General features: G+C 45.5%; 1 protein-coding gene across 1 annotated transcript in view; it reads left to right on the top strand.

The window, feature by feature from the left end:
• LOC121538950 (ALK tyrosine kinase receptor-like) overlaps positions 1-11934 on the top strand; it is an 81268-nt gene extending 69334 nt beyond the window's left edge. The window contains exons 17-20 of the mRNA XM_041847107.2: positions 9004-9105; positions 9374-9508; positions 10380-10470; positions 10759-11934. Coding sequence (XP_041703041.2) covers positions 9004-9105; positions 9374-9508; positions 10380-10470; positions 10759-11934 — 1504 coding nt within the window. The remainder of the gene's footprint in view (positions 1-9003; positions 9106-9373; positions 9509-10379; positions 10471-10758) is intronic.
• The last annotated feature ends 3436 nt before the right edge of the window (positions 11935-15370 follow it).

Below are 15370 nucleotides of genomic sequence, written 5' to 3'. Positions count from 1 at the left end.
GTCCTGGAGTGGCCTAGCCAGTCTCCAGACCTTATTCCCATATAAAATCTGTGGAGGGAGCTGAAGGTTCGAGTTGCCAAACGTCAGCCTTGAAACCTTAATGACTTGGAGAAGATCTGCAAAGAGGAGTGGGACAAAATCCCTCCTGAGATGTGTACAAACCTGGAGGCCAACTACAAGAAACGTCTGACCTCTGTGATTGCCAACAAGGGTTTTGCCACCAAGTACTAAGTCATGTTTTGCAGAGGGGTCAAATACTTATTTCCCTCATTAAAATGCAAATCAATTCATAACATTTTTGACATGCGTTTTTCTGGATTTTGTTGTTGTTATTCTGTCTCTCACTGTTCAAATAAACCTACCATTAAAATTATAGACTGTTCATTTCTCTGTCAGTGGGCAAACGTACCAAATCAGCAGGGGATCAAATACTTTTTTCCTCACTGTATATATATATATATATATATATATATATATATATATATATATATATACAAAAATCACAAGAAAATACAATATAAAATAATACAAAATAAAAGTAACAAATAATTAAAGAGCAGCAGTAAAAATAACAATAGCGAGGCTATATACAGGGGGTACCGGTACCGAGTCAATGTGCGGGGGCACCGGTTAGTCGAGGTAATTGGGGTAATATGTATTGGATGGCAGGAAGCTTGGCCCTAGTGATTTACTGGGCCGTACGCAATACCCTCTGTAGTGCCTTGCGGTCGGAGGCCGAGCAGTTGCCATACCAGGTAGTGATGCAACCAGTCAGGATGCTCTCGATGGTGCAGCTGTAGAACCTTTTGAGGATCTGAGGACCCATGCCAAATCTTTTAAGTCTCCTTAGGGGGAATAGGTTTTGTCGTGCCCTCTTCACGACTGTCTTGGTGTGCTTGTACCATGTTAGTTTGTTGGTGATGTGGACACCAAGGAACTTAGCTCTCAACCTGCTCCACTACAGCCCCGTCGATGAGAATGGGGCCGTGCTCTGTCCTCTTCTTTTTCCTGTAGTCCACAATCATCTCCTTTGTCTTGATCACGTTGAGGGAGAGGTTGTTGTCCTGGCACCACACGGCCAGGTCTCTGACCTCCCTATAGGCTGTCTCGTCATTGTCTGTGATCAGGCCTACCACTGTTGTGTCATCTGCAAACGTAATGATGCTGTTGGAGTCGTGCCTGGACATGCAGTCATGAGTGAACAGGGAGTATAGGAGGGGACTGAGCACGCACCCCTGAGGGGCCCCCGTGTTGAGGATCAGCGTGGCGGATGTGTTGTTACCTACCCCTTACCACCTGAGGGCGGCCCGTCAGGAAGTCCAAGTTCCAGTTGCAGAGGGAGGTGTTTAGTCCCAGGGTCCTTAGCTTAGTGATGAGCTTTGAGGGCATTATGGTGTTGAACGCTGAGCTGTAGTCAATGAATAGCATTCTCACATAGGTGTTCCTTTTGTCCAGGTGTGAAAGGGCAGTGTGGAGGGCAATAGAGATTGCATCATCTGTGGATCTGTTGTGGCGATATGTAAATTGGAGTGGGTCTAGAGTTTATGGGATAATGGTGTTGATGTGAGCCATGACCAGCCTTTCAAAGCACTTCATGGCTACAGACGTGAGTGCTACGGGTCGGTAGTCATTTAGGCAGGTTACCTTAGGTTACACAGGGATTATGGTGGTCTGTTTGAAACATGTTGGTATTAAGGACTCAGACAGGGAGAGGTTGAAAATGTCAGTGAAGACACTTACCAGTTGGTCAGTGCATGCTCGGAGTACACATCCTGGTAATCCGTCTGGCCCTGCGGCCTTGTGAATGTTGACCTGTTTAAAGGTCTTACTCACATCGGCTACGGAGAGCGTGATCACACAGTCATCCGGAACAGCTGATGCTCGCATGATTGTTTCAGTGTTACTTGCCTCGAAGCGAGCATAGAAGTAATTTAGCTCATCTGGTAGGCTCATGTCACTGGGCAGCTCGCGGCTGTGCTTCCCTTTGTAGTCTGTAATAGTTTGCAAGCCCTGCCACATCCGACGAGCGTCGGAGCCGGTCTAGTACGATTCGATCTTAGTCCTGAATTGACGCTTTGCCTGTTCGTCGGAGGGCATAGCAGCTTCCGGGTCAGAGTCCTGCTCCTTGAAAGCGGCAGCTCTACCCATTAGCTCAGTGTGGATGTTGCCTGTAATCCATGGCTTCTGGTTGGGGTATGTATGTACAGTCACTGTGGGGACGACATCATCGATGCACTTATTGATGAAGCCAGTGACTGATGTGGTGTACTCCTCAATGCCATCGGAATAATCCCGGAACATATTCCAGTCTGTGCTAGCAAAACAGTCCTGTAGCTTAGCATCTGCTTCATCTGACCACTTGTTTATTGACCGAGTCACTGGTGCTTCCTGCTTTCGTTTTTGCGTGTAAGCAGGAATCAGGAGGATAGAATTATGGTCAAATTTTCCAAATGTAGGGCGAGTTAGAGCTTTGATGTGTCTCTGTGTGTGGAGTAAAGGTGGTCTAGAGTTTTCCTCTGGTTGCACATTTAACATGCTGGTTGAAATGAGGTAAAACAGATTTAAGTTTCCCTGCATTAAAGTTCCCGCCCACTAGGAGCGCCGCCTCTGGATGAGCCTTTTCCTGTTTGCTTATGCCCGATACAGTTCATTGAGTGCGGTCTTAGTGCCAGCATTGGTTTGTGGCATACATAGACTGCCACCCCTTGTCTTACCAGAGGCTGCTGTTCTATCCTGCCGATACAGTGTATAACCCGCCAGCTGTATGTTATTCATGTCATCGTTCAGCCACAATTCGGTGAAACATAAGATATTACAGTTTTTAATGTCCCGTTGGTAGGATATTCATGCCTGTAGTTCGTTCATTTCATTATGAAGCGATTGTAAATTGGTCAATAGTATCAATGGCAAAGGCAGATTAGCCACTCATCGCCGGCTCCTTACCAAGATCCCCGATCTCCTTCCGTGATATCTCCTTTTCTTTCTACTGCGAATGACGGGGATGAGGGCCCTGTCGGGTGTCTGGAGCAAATCCCTCTCGTCCAACTCTTAAAATAAAAATTATTTGTCCAGTTCAAGGTGAGTAATCGTTTTTCTGATGTCCAGAAGCTCTTTTTGGTCATAAGAGACGGTAGCAGCAACATTATGTACAAAATAAGATAAAAACAGTGCGAATAAACACACAAAATAGCACGGTTGGTTAAGAGTCCATAAAACGGCAGCCATCCACTCTGGCGCCTTTACTCATCCAATGCAGCGCAATCCATAAAGCTTGTTGCATCATACCCAAGAATCGCTGCCAAAGGTGCTTCAACAAAGTACTGAGTAAAGGGTCTGAATACTGAATACTATAGTCTTTTATGATTAATAAAGGTGCAAAAATTTCTAACATCCTTTTTTTTAGTTGTCATTATGGGGTATTGTGTGTAGATTGATGAGAGAAAAAACGATTTAATCAATTTTAGAATAAGGCTGTAACGTAACAAAATGTGGAAAAAGTCACAAGGTTTGAATACTTTTAGAATGTACTGTATAAAGATTAGCTGGTTATCCACTAACACGTGGGCTTGTGCTTGAGAGATTGTTTATGAGACCTGTGTTAATTTTCTATAACGCCTGCTACAAGAAATTGGTCATTAGGTGTCACGCCCTGGCTCGGGGGACTCTTAAATGTTGAGCCAGGGTGTGGAGTTTCTGTTACATTTTCTATGCTTTCGTTCTAGATCGTTTATATCTATGTTGGCCAGGGTGGTTCCCAATCAGAGACAGCTGTAGCTCGTTGTCTCTGATTGGGGACCATACTTAGGCAGCCTTTTGGCATGTTCGTTTTGTGGGATCTTGTTCCGTAAGGTTTTGTGTATAACCTAGGACTTCACGTATCGTTTGGTTTATTGTTTTGGTTCGTGTGTGTACTCAATAAAGAATGTACGCTTATCACGCTGCACCTTGGTCCGCTTCAGTCAATGATTGTGACATTAGGGCCCTGTGTAGCTCAGTTGGTAGAGCATGGCGCTTGCAACGCCAGGGTTGTGGGTTCGATTCCCACGGGGGGCCAGTATGAAAATGTATGCACTCACCAACTGTAAGTCGCTCTGGATAAGAGCGTCTACTAAATGACTAAAATGTAAAAATGTAATTATTAGTGGATGTGCATTGTGTATGGTTCTGGAAAAATGCGTTACAAAATTGCATTTTCATAGACAGACTTGAAAGCCAGATCAGTGATTTTCGCAAAAAAATCAGATTATACTATTTGGATTAAATAATGTAATTATTAGTGGGTCTTACGGTGGTGAAAGGCTTATAATTAGCCTAGGTATAATTTTGAATTGTAATTTTGAATAAATGAAATTTTCCTGACTGTTTGAAATTCAGTGTATTGACCATTAATCGTCCAACAAAGCTTATTTAGAGAAAACAAGATATATTGTGAATCGCCCATAAGTTTAAAAAAATGTAAATACATTTTTTGGGCCATATTTCCCAGCACTAATACCTCCGGATCCTCATGATTCTCCCCCTCTGCAAAGACCAATGCTTCCGACTTTTCCACGGCGTACGGTCCAGCCAAGTTTAGTAGAGTGTATGATTTAACTTTCTTTGTCTTGTCTGATAGACGTTGGAGTATATTCGCCATTCCTTCTCAAACTTTTTCCAGTTGTCCGCAATGTTTTCGTTGAAAACCAGTACGTCAATGCAGCGCAATCCCTGTGCCATTTCACCACTTCTGACACCATGTGATGCGTGGGCGAAATAAGGGAGTCTGACAACATTACTGCCAGTGTAAATGTCCATAGTTTACTTCACCATTAGCCTTTCATACATGGTACATCGTGTCACACTTAATGATGTCCCCATACACTCCACTTATAGTGTCCTAATTTAGTTCCAGTGTAACCCACCCATCTACAACAACCCAAAACTGGCTGCATGTCTGGCTGGTATGGGGTTTACCCTTTGTGGAATAACCCCTTAGTCAGGATTATGACAACAAATATGTCAACTCTGTCCGGATCATGGGACAGCTGAAATCGCCACTGACTCACCATATCACAAAATACCATAAATCCAAGTTGCCTGACATAACAAGATCACCAAAGTACCACATCTATACTACAGTATATAAAAACTATAAACATCAACACATGCTTCTTTCTTTCAACAGACCTCCCACGCTTGGTAGTTTTTTTTAACAACTCCCGTCGCACAGTCCATCATGTAGTTTTTATGAGGCAAATCGCAGGGGGGAGTGAATCGACCGCGCTTTAAATTGACGGGAGTCTGTGATTGACCCTAAAAACCAACTAATCCCTTTGAAAACGGCCTATGTGGCATCAACGTTTATTCTAGTGTCAAAATTGACTACAAAGTATAAATAGGATAATTCTGGTCATAAAGTTAGTCTTGTCTAAAACAGAGTTCGTAACCTCAGTGCGTCACAACAAGTAAATGAAGGTTAGGTTTGGATAACAATTATGTCAACAAATTATGCCCCCTTTTGCCAAGCTCCACGTGCAAATCGCCCCTCTGCCCACTGTGCTTTGCTTTCAAAGGATCACAGACGACAATGCAATGCATGCTGGCATGAGACAAAAGAGTGTGAAGCAGTGGGGAAAGTGGTTGTATGTGCTAATTGTAGGGGTGGCCATGGGGCTGGGGATCAGATATGTCCAGTGCGAGAGAAGCAGGTTGAGGTTTCCAGGGTAAGAGTAGAGAAGAAATTGTCATATGTGGAGGCAGTGAAGAAAGTAGAGGAAGATGGGTCAAGGGGGGAGGGGGGGAGTGGTGAGAGTATGAGATACGTACCAGTACAATGGGATAGGCAAGCAAGTGATATATGTTTCAGGAAGATTGGATTTTTAGCGTTTATAGCAATTGTTATTAATTGTACTGCAGGGATGGAACATAAGTCGAAGAAAATTGAGGTTGTGGTGGCAGCTGCAGAGAGATATTTGGGTGGACGAGACCTGACAGCAGAAGAGTTACAGGGAGTGTTAAGTGATGATGTCCCATCATTTCAGGTTGAGGGCATGAGGTAGGAGTGAGTATATTTAAATAGTGGAGAAGGGTGGGGTTAATTATTAGTAATAGTTTTGAATTTGTGAGTGTAGTGTTAGATGGTAGGGTATTTCTTTGCTTTGTTTTATTTTATTTTTCAAGGAAAAGATAAGGGAGTTGTACTCCAGTCTAGTTCTTGGTGGTAATGCCACAAATTGGATGCGAAACCCAACTTTACATTTCTGTGTCACCAGAGGATTTTAGCCCCATGGATAAATTATTAGACTGTATTAGTGATTTTCTATGGCTCACAACTTCCTCCAGCTAAATCAAGACAAGACCGAGGTACTTATTGTTAGAGCCAAAGCACAGAGATAGAATCTAGCCGCACATTTTAATTCACGGGCAATAAAGATAAAACACCAGGTAAAAAACCTAGGTGTTATTATAGATTCCCCATAGTGGAACAGGTTGAGAGCTTCAAGTTCCTTGGTGTCCACATCACCAACGAACTATCATGGTCCAAACACACCAAGCCAGTCGTGAAGAGGGCACGACAAAGCCTATTCCCCCTCAGGAGACTAAAAAGATTTGGCATGGGTCCTCAGATCCTCAAAAAATTCTACAGCTGCACCATCGAGAGCATCCTGACTGGTTGCATCACCGCCTGGTATGGCAACTGCTTGGCCTCTGACCGCAAGGCACTACAGAGGGTAGTGCGTACGGCCCAGTACATCACTGGGGCAAAGCTCCCTGCCATCCAGGACCTCTATACCAGGCGGTGTCAGAGGAAGGCCCTCAAAATTGTCAAAGACTCCAGCCACCCTAGTCATAGACTGTTCTCTCTGCTACCGCACGGCAAGCGGTACCGGAGTGCCAAGTCTAGGTCCAAAAGACTTCTCAACAGCTTCTACCCCCAAGCCATAAGACTCCTGAACAGCTAATCATGGCTACCCGGACTATTTGCACTGCCCCCCCACCCCATCCTTTTTACGCTGCTGCTACTCTGTTAAGTATTTATGCATAGTCACTTTAACTCTACCCACATGTACATATTACCTCAACTACCTCAACTAGCCGGTGCCCCCGCACATTGACTATGCAACGGTACCCCCCTGTATATATAGCCTCCCTACTGTCACTTTATTTTACTGTATATATAGCCTCCCTACTGTCACTTTATTTTACTTCTGCTCTTTTTTTCTCAACACTTTTTTGTTGTTGTTTTATTCTTACTTTTTTGTTTAAAATAAATGCACTGTTGGTTAAGGGCTGTAAGTAAGCATTTCACTGTAATGTCTGCACCTGTTGTATTCGGCGCATGTGACCAATAAAATTTGATTTGATTTGATTTGAGATTCTGAACTCAATTTATAATCACACATTAGGAATGTGATCAAAAATAGATTTTTACCACCTGCGAAACAAGGTGCAGCCGTTTCTCTCTCAGGCTGATACAGAGAGACTCATCCATGCTTTTATTACAAGCAAGCTTGACTACTGTAATGCTCTCCTGTCTTGTCTACCCAAGAAAGCCATTGGTCAACTGCAAAACATACAGTATGCTGCAGCACGGGTACTGACCAAGACCAGACGGAGAGCACATATTACACGTTTTAAGGTCTCTGCACTGGCTGCCTGTGAGTTTATGAATTAATTTTAAGATTCTTCTATTGGTTTTTAAATCAATCCATGATTGTGCAACCTAATACATGTGAAACATGCTTTAAAGTTATGTACCCAGTAGGTCCCTCAGGTCCTCTGGTACTGGCCTTTTAACTATCCCAAAGCCTAGGACCAAGAGGCATGGCGAGGCAGCCTTTAGTTACTATGCCTTCAGCCTCTGGAATAGCCTGCCAGAGAACCTGAGGGGGGCTGAAACTGTGGACATTTTTAAAAGAGATCTTAAAACACACCTTTTTAGCTTTGCTTTTCCTTAGGGAGATTTTGTCGTTCAGTTTTTATTGTTAGTCTTTAGTTTTTTATCCTGTTATGTTTGTTGTGTAGTAAATATTTCAGTTATTTTATTAGTTTTTTTCCTGTGAACACATTGCGTTGCATTCAATGTCTGAAATGTGCCGTACAAATAAAGCTTGATTTGATTTGATCCAACACAATCATGAAGTTTGCTGACGACGGTGGTAGGCCTGATCAACGGCGATGATGAGACAGCCTACAGGAGGAGGTCAGTGACCTGGCAGTGTGGTGCCGGGACAACAACCTCTCCCTCAACGTCAGTACGACCAAGGAGCTGATCGTGGACTACAGGGCTGCAGTGGAGCGGGTTGAGAGCTTCACGTTCCTCGGTGTCCAACTCACTAAGGCCTTAAAATGGTCCACTCACACGCGCATAGTTGTGAAGAAGGCGCAACAGCGCCTCTTCCCCCTCAGGAGATTGAAAAGGTTTGTAATGGGCCATCAATCCCTCAAAAAGTTATACAAGGACACACCCAAGAAACACCCACATCAAACCACGTCCCCATGCCAACTCATGTATAGCTTCTGTCATGGCCGCCAGAATTTCTAGAGGAGCAAACAAAAAAACAATGCCATATCAGAGGGTGCAGTTCCCCTTTAACTTTTATCTTCTCAGTGTGTGTTTAGGACCGGCGAAGATTAAACGGGCTGAGGCTGTTATCAGCGGGTAATCTGATAGCGCCGTCGCGTATCAGATAACAACCTCACAGCGGGAGCTTGAGACAGTTTAAAACACAACTCGGCTCGGTCTGTGAAAAAATAAAAAGAATCCCCCTTTTTTCTTGAAGATAAGGAGGACTGAGGACTTTCGTGGGCGTTTACGCGCTCTGTTACAGTTATTGTAATTGTGGATCAGCACGGCGCGATATCACTGTGTCAAAGGAGGATCTAATTATTAGAGCTGATGGTGTGCTGTTTCCATGGCAACGCTGGTGTGACTGAACTTTGGCCCTGCCCTTCTCTCTCTTTTCATCCCTTTATCTTCCTGTTGTGCAGATCACCTGTATGTGTGTCTGTGTCTCCCCACAGGGCCAGCTACTACAGAAAGGGTGGGCGCGCCATGCTACCTGTGAAGTGGATGCCCCCCGAAGCCTTCATGGAGGGGATCTTCACATCCAAAACGGACACGTGGTACGTTCCATTGTAACGCACTCCCAATAACATCTTAGTTCTCATGAATGTCACCCCCTTTCATTTCACCCCTCCAGTCTACCTCACTTCCCTCTCTCTGTCCTTTAATGGAGAATATCATCTTTCACCTTTTGAAAGCCTCTCTCCCTCCTCCCTCTCTCCTTCACCCCTCACTTTGCCCTTATCACCTTTATGATTTATGATTCTCTCTCTCCCCCCACCTCTCACTATCTTCTTCCTCCTACCTCTCTCTCCCCCTCTGTCTCAGGTCCTTTGGAGTGCTGCTATGGGAGATATTCTCTTTGGGCTATATGCCCTATCCTAGTCGCAGTAACCAGGAAGTGTTGGAGTTTGTCACCAGTGGGGGAAGGATGGACCCTCCCAAAAACTGCCCAGGGCCTGTGTAAGTCCAATATAACCCCAAAACAATCACACTTCACCCAAACACATGTAGCAGATGTGTGCTAGCAGGCTAGTGAAGATTGAAAAGTGAACTGTCGCTCAGTCATCTTCCGCCCCTGTCTGTGTCCCTGTATTACACAGGGATACAAGCGTACACACTCACACACAAAACACACCCATAACTTCTCAGACTATCTCGTGCTTGCCCACCTTTTCTTTTTTGATAGTTCTTTCACAGAAAGATAGACACAGTCCCCATGTAGTACGATTCATCTTCGTCACGACTAGCTCGCAACAGGCCCGTCACATTACCACAGCATATTACACAAGAGTAATGAATCCAAGTCAAATCAGCCCTGCTAATAAAAATAAATAGCTTGATTCGATGTCTCAGTGGGGTACCCCAGGGTTCAGTTTAACCCCCACTGACTTTCCAACGGTAATCACTCGAACTAGCGGGATGTTACACTTCATTGACAACATTGTGTGTGAGTTTGCGTCTGTCAAGTGACGGCACTAGGTCTGGGTAGGATGTCGGCTTCTCTTGGACATTTCAAAAGGACTCTTCAGACAGACAACTCTCCAGACAAATCACAAGTTTGGGTAGGCGGGGCTTAAAATGCAGGCGGGAATTGTGCTCATGTTTAGCTAGGGTAGCAAGCGGCTATGGCAGTGATGTTACCAGTGACACTTCCCATTTCCGACTCGTCCTGTCTGTCCCAACTGACGCCGCAACTTGTACAGATGTTTTAGCTGGAGCATTGATACATTGCCAGAAGCAAACTGTCTGTCTAGAGAGACTAGTCAATGTGTGCGAAGTTCAAATTGAGGAAAAGTTTTTGATTGTGCTTTTGTGTGTGTGTGTGTTTCAGGTACCGGATAATGACACAGAGTTGGCAGCATCAACCTGAGGACAGGCCCAACTTCTCCACCATTTTGGAAAGGATTGACTACTGCTTACAGGTAGGGAGCGTGAACATCGAGAGTCAACACCTCTGCACCGGAACTGTATTAATGTGTCTGTCTAACTGCCAAGAGATTATTTTTATATGTTTGACTATTTTAAAAAGTTATACAGCTCATAACCTGTATTCCTTTTGGAATAGCTTCTAAGGTTGATTGAATTAGAAGTACAATTCAGAACTATGTTATTTTCTACAAATTCAGACATTGGTAATGTTAATGTCATAGCTTGTTGTTCACCATTGTTAGTGTCTAATGCTAGTACCATTGCTCCTCTATCCTCTCCAGGACCCTGATGTGGTGACTGTTCCCTTGCCTGTGGAATATGGCCCCCTCCCTGAAGAGGAGGAGCGGGTACCCATGCCCCCTGAGGACCTCACAGCCTCCCCCCTGCTGGTGTCCACTCTGACGCCTGACGGGGAGGGGCCCGCACCGACACCGTCAGCCCCCCAGCCTACCGAGGAGAACCGAAGAGTTCAACAGCCCCTCCTCCTTTCCAGCCAGCCCCCCGAAACTGGCAAGCCCGAGGCGGTGGCTCAACAACTCCACCCCCACCCCCAGACATTCACCATGACCGCCACCTCCAAGGCGCCTCTCCCCATCTCCACCCAGCAGCCCAACCCAGAGGGGGGCCACGTCAATCTGGCCTTCACCCAGGGCCACCCTGGGGATAAGGAGGGTCGCAATGGGAAACCCACCAACCTGTGGAACCCCACCTACGGCTCCTGGTTCCTCCAGCAGCAGCAGCAGAAGAAGCAGCAGCAACAACAGCAGCAGCAACAACAGCAGCAGCAGCAAAAGCAGGAAAGAGTGGGCAGTGGAGGTGGGGGAGTTGGAGGTGGGAGGGTTACAGGCGAGGGGCAGGAGCACCAGGGGCGGACTGTGGCCGAGGCGGTGGGGGCCCTGGGTCTCCAGCACCAGCAGCACAAGCAGCAGCAGTTCCAGCCACCATATCCCTTCCATCCACAGCAGCAACAGCATCAACAACAGCAGATGCAGCTCCAGCAGATGCATCTCTTACATCACCAACAGCAGCCTCAGCAACAGCAGGGGCTCTGCAGGCCGCTTTTGCCACCTCCGCCCCCAGCCCAGGCCACCTCCCTGGGTACCATTGCCCCTACCCCTTCCCCGCTCCTGTTAGATTCGGCCACCCTTCCCCCGGTCCCCCTATTCAGACTTCGCAGATTCCCCTGCGGGAACATCGGCTATGGCTACCAGGAGCAAGGGTTGCCCCTGGAGGTGACCCACCACCACCCCAATCCTGTCTCTGTCAACCCCACTCCTCCACCGCCCCCTACCCCGCCGCCCGTGGCCTCCCAGAGAGAAGTGGCGGGGACCCAGCTGTCGCTGAGCCACTCGACAACGGCCAAAGCCGAGGACAGCCTCCCTCTGCTGGTCACCATGGGGACGGTGCAGGACCCCAGGCTACCCCGGATGGAGGGCCACAATGCCACAGTGCTTTAGCCCCGCCAACCCCCAACCTTGCTTTTTGGCTTCCACCTCGGAGACCGTGTGTACAGACAGATAGGCGTACAGCCAGACTTGATACACCGTGCAACACTGTGTCAGGACACCTTATGACCAGCCCTCCCATCTCGACACCTTGGTTTCATCCACCGATTGGCTCGACCCATTGCATTGAGTCCAAAATGTTTTATCCCAATGAGATAAAATGGCTGTGGAAATACCAATGGGGTGTTAAAGCACATTGGAGAGCTGCAAAAGACCATTAGGAAGAAAAGGTTGTGGACCGTTGGCTAGAAAAACAGGAACGATGTACATTTTGCAGCACTGGCTAAAGTTTAGTAGGCCATTGTAGCAGGACAGGGTTAGATGTTTCCATCCGGTTGAACTAGCTAATTTCTTCGCAATGTATTCACGAGCCAACCGCTCATCTTCGCGGCTCTGTAGATGTCAACGCAGCCTTTCATACGGAGTCATGCTTGAAACACACACACAGAACATACAAACACGTAACTGAGAACCATACACATCTGCCAGATGTCTAACTGACTGTAACATTAGCTAACTACTTCTTTGGCTGTCAATCATCGCTGGTGATCCATTTCATTGGCAATTCTTCTTCAATTTCCTTCGGGACTTCAGGCCTTGGCAGTTGATTCACCAATCGGAAACAACTTTTCCCAAAATATCGTGAGAGTCGGACACTGGATTCCAGAGTTTTTTTTTTTTTTTTTACAATGAAGAAAAAAATGTGTTGATGTTTGCTTGCCCACTTGTTTATTTATTCATTTGTTTATTTATTATTTGGGAGCTCTGTAAATTATTAACGGACACACTTCTTACACCCAACCTTATCCAAATTAATTTGACACACTGTACATTGTTTAGCTATTTGGCTTTTTATTGCAGGAACTTTTGTCCAACGTCGACTTAAATGAATTAAAAGAATCCCTGACCAATGCACTGAATGGTATTTCAGATAGTTGGAAACTGGATGTACTCATGGAGGTGAAGGTTGCTATGGTATGTGGGTGGAAGTGAAAGGGAATTGTTGGGGGGGGATAATGGTGCCATGAGTATGTGGGTGGCTGTCTTTGCACGTTAAGGTGTGTGAGTAGGTGTGTTTGAGTGAGAGGGGGAGGGAAAGAAAGACAGACACATTTTTTTGGAGCTTACTGTATACTATGGAGCTTACTGTATACTGATATTAACCGTTTATTCAAGCAAGTTCACCTTCCATTTCTTGTTGAAGATTTTTTATATGTATATATTATGGCCCTCTATGGAAAGACAGAAATTACTGTTCCATTAACTCTCGCATAGAGTGGGGAGAACAAGTATTTGATACACTGCCGATTTCGCAGGTTTCCTACTTACAAAGCATGTAGAGGTCTGTACATTTTATCATAGGTACACTTCAACTGTGAGAGACGGAATCTAAAACAAAAATCCAGAAAATCACATTGTATGATTTTTAAGTAATTAATTTACATTTTATTGCATGACATAAGTATTTGATACATCAGAAAAGCAGAACTTTTTATTTGGTTCAGAAACCTTTGTTTGCAATTACAGAGATCATACATTTCCTGTAGGTCTTGACCAGGTTTGCACACACTGCAGCAGGGATTTTGGCCCACTTCTCCATACAGATCTTCTGCAGATCCTTCAGGTTTCGGGGCTGTCGCTGGGCAATACGGACTTTCAGCTCCCTCCAAAGATTTTCTATTGGGTTCAGGTCTGGAGACTGGCTAGGCCACTCCAGGACCTTGAGGTGGTTCTTACGGAGCCACTCCTTAGTTGCCCTGGCTGTGTGTTTCGGGTCGTTGTCATGCTGGAAGACCCAGCCATGACCCATCTTCAATGCTCTTACTGAGGGAAGGAGGTTGTTGGCCAAGATCTCGCGATACATGGCCCCATCCATCCTCCCCTCAATACGGTGCAGTCGTCCTGTCCCCTTTGCAGAAAAGCATCCCCAAAGAATGATGTTTCCACCTCCAGAATTATGTTTCGGCGAGTGGAGTTTAGACCAAAAAGCTCTATTCTTGTCTCATCAGACCACATGACCTTCTCCCATTCCTCCTCTGGATCATCCAGATGGTCATTGGCAAACTTCAGACGGGCCTGGTCATGCGCTGGCTTGAGCAGGGGGACCTTGCGTGCGCTGCAGGATTTTAATCCATGACGGCGTAGTGTGTTACTAATGGTTTTCTTTGAGACTGTGGTCCCAGCTCTCTTCAGGTCATTGACCAGGTCCTGCCGTGTAGTTCTGGGCTGATCTCTCACCTTCCTCATGATCATTGATGCCCCACGAGGTGAGATCTTGCATGGAGCCCCAGACCGAGGGTGATTGACCGTCATCTTGAACTTCTTCCATTTTCTAATAATTGCGCCAACAGTTGTTGCCTTCTCACCAAGCTGCTTGCCTATTGTCCTGTAGCCCATCCCAGCCTTGTGCAGGTCTACAATTTTATCCCTGATGTCCTTACACAGCTCTCTGGTCTTGGCCATTGTGGAGAGTTTGGAGTCTGTTTGATTGAGTGTGTGGACAGGTGTCTTTTATACAGGTAACAAGTTCAAACAGGTGCAGTTAATACAGGTAATGAGTGTTGAACAGGAGGGCTTCTTAAAGAAAAACTAACAGGTCTGTGAGAGCCGGAAATCTTACTGGTTGGTAGGTGATCAAATACTTATGTCATGCAATAAAATGCAAATTAATTACTTAAAAATCATACAATGTGTTTTTCTGGATTTTTGTTTTAGATTTCGTCTCTCACAGTTGAAGTGTACCTATGATAAAAATTACAGACCTCTACATGCTTTGTAAGTAGGAAAACCTGCAAAATCGGCAGTGTATCAAATACTTGTTCTCCCCACTGTATGTGGAGATTAATTTAATTGAAAGTGTGCTTTTAAATTAAGACATTGTCATTTTTGCTGTGGGGCTTTTTTCAACAACCTTTTCTTGATTCTTGACCTGTACAAATGTATAAAAAAACTAAATTGTTGCCTTACCCAGCAGCAACTACACTATATATACAAAAGTATGTGGACACCCTTTCAAATAAGTTGATTTGGCTATTTCAGCCACACCCGTTGCTGACAGGTGTACAAAATCGAGCACACAGCCATCTACATAAACATTGGCAGTAGAATGGCCTTGCTAAAGAGCTCAATGACTTTCAACGTGGCACCGTCATAGGATGCCACCTTTCCAACAAGTCAGTTTGTCAAATTTCTGTCCTGCTAGAGCTGCCCCGGTCAACTGTAAGTGCTGTTATTGTGAAGTGGAAACGTCTAGGAGCAACAATGGCTCAGCTGTGAAGTGGTATGCCACACAGTCTCACAGAACGGGACCGCAGAGTGCTGAAGCGCGTAGCGCGTGAAAATCGTCTGTCCTCGGTTGCAACACTCAATACCGAGTTCGAAACAGCCT

This window comes from Coregonus clupeaformis, chromosome 34 (assembly GCF_020615455.1).
Source record: "Coregonus clupeaformis isolate EN_2021a chromosome 34, ASM2061545v1, whole genome shotgun sequence".
Lineage (NCBI taxonomy): Eukaryota > Metazoa > Chordata > Actinopteri > Salmoniformes > Salmonidae > Coregonus > Coregonus clupeaformis.
Note: the sequence above shows the minus strand (reverse complement) of the source record. Positions and strands in the feature narration are given on the sequence as shown.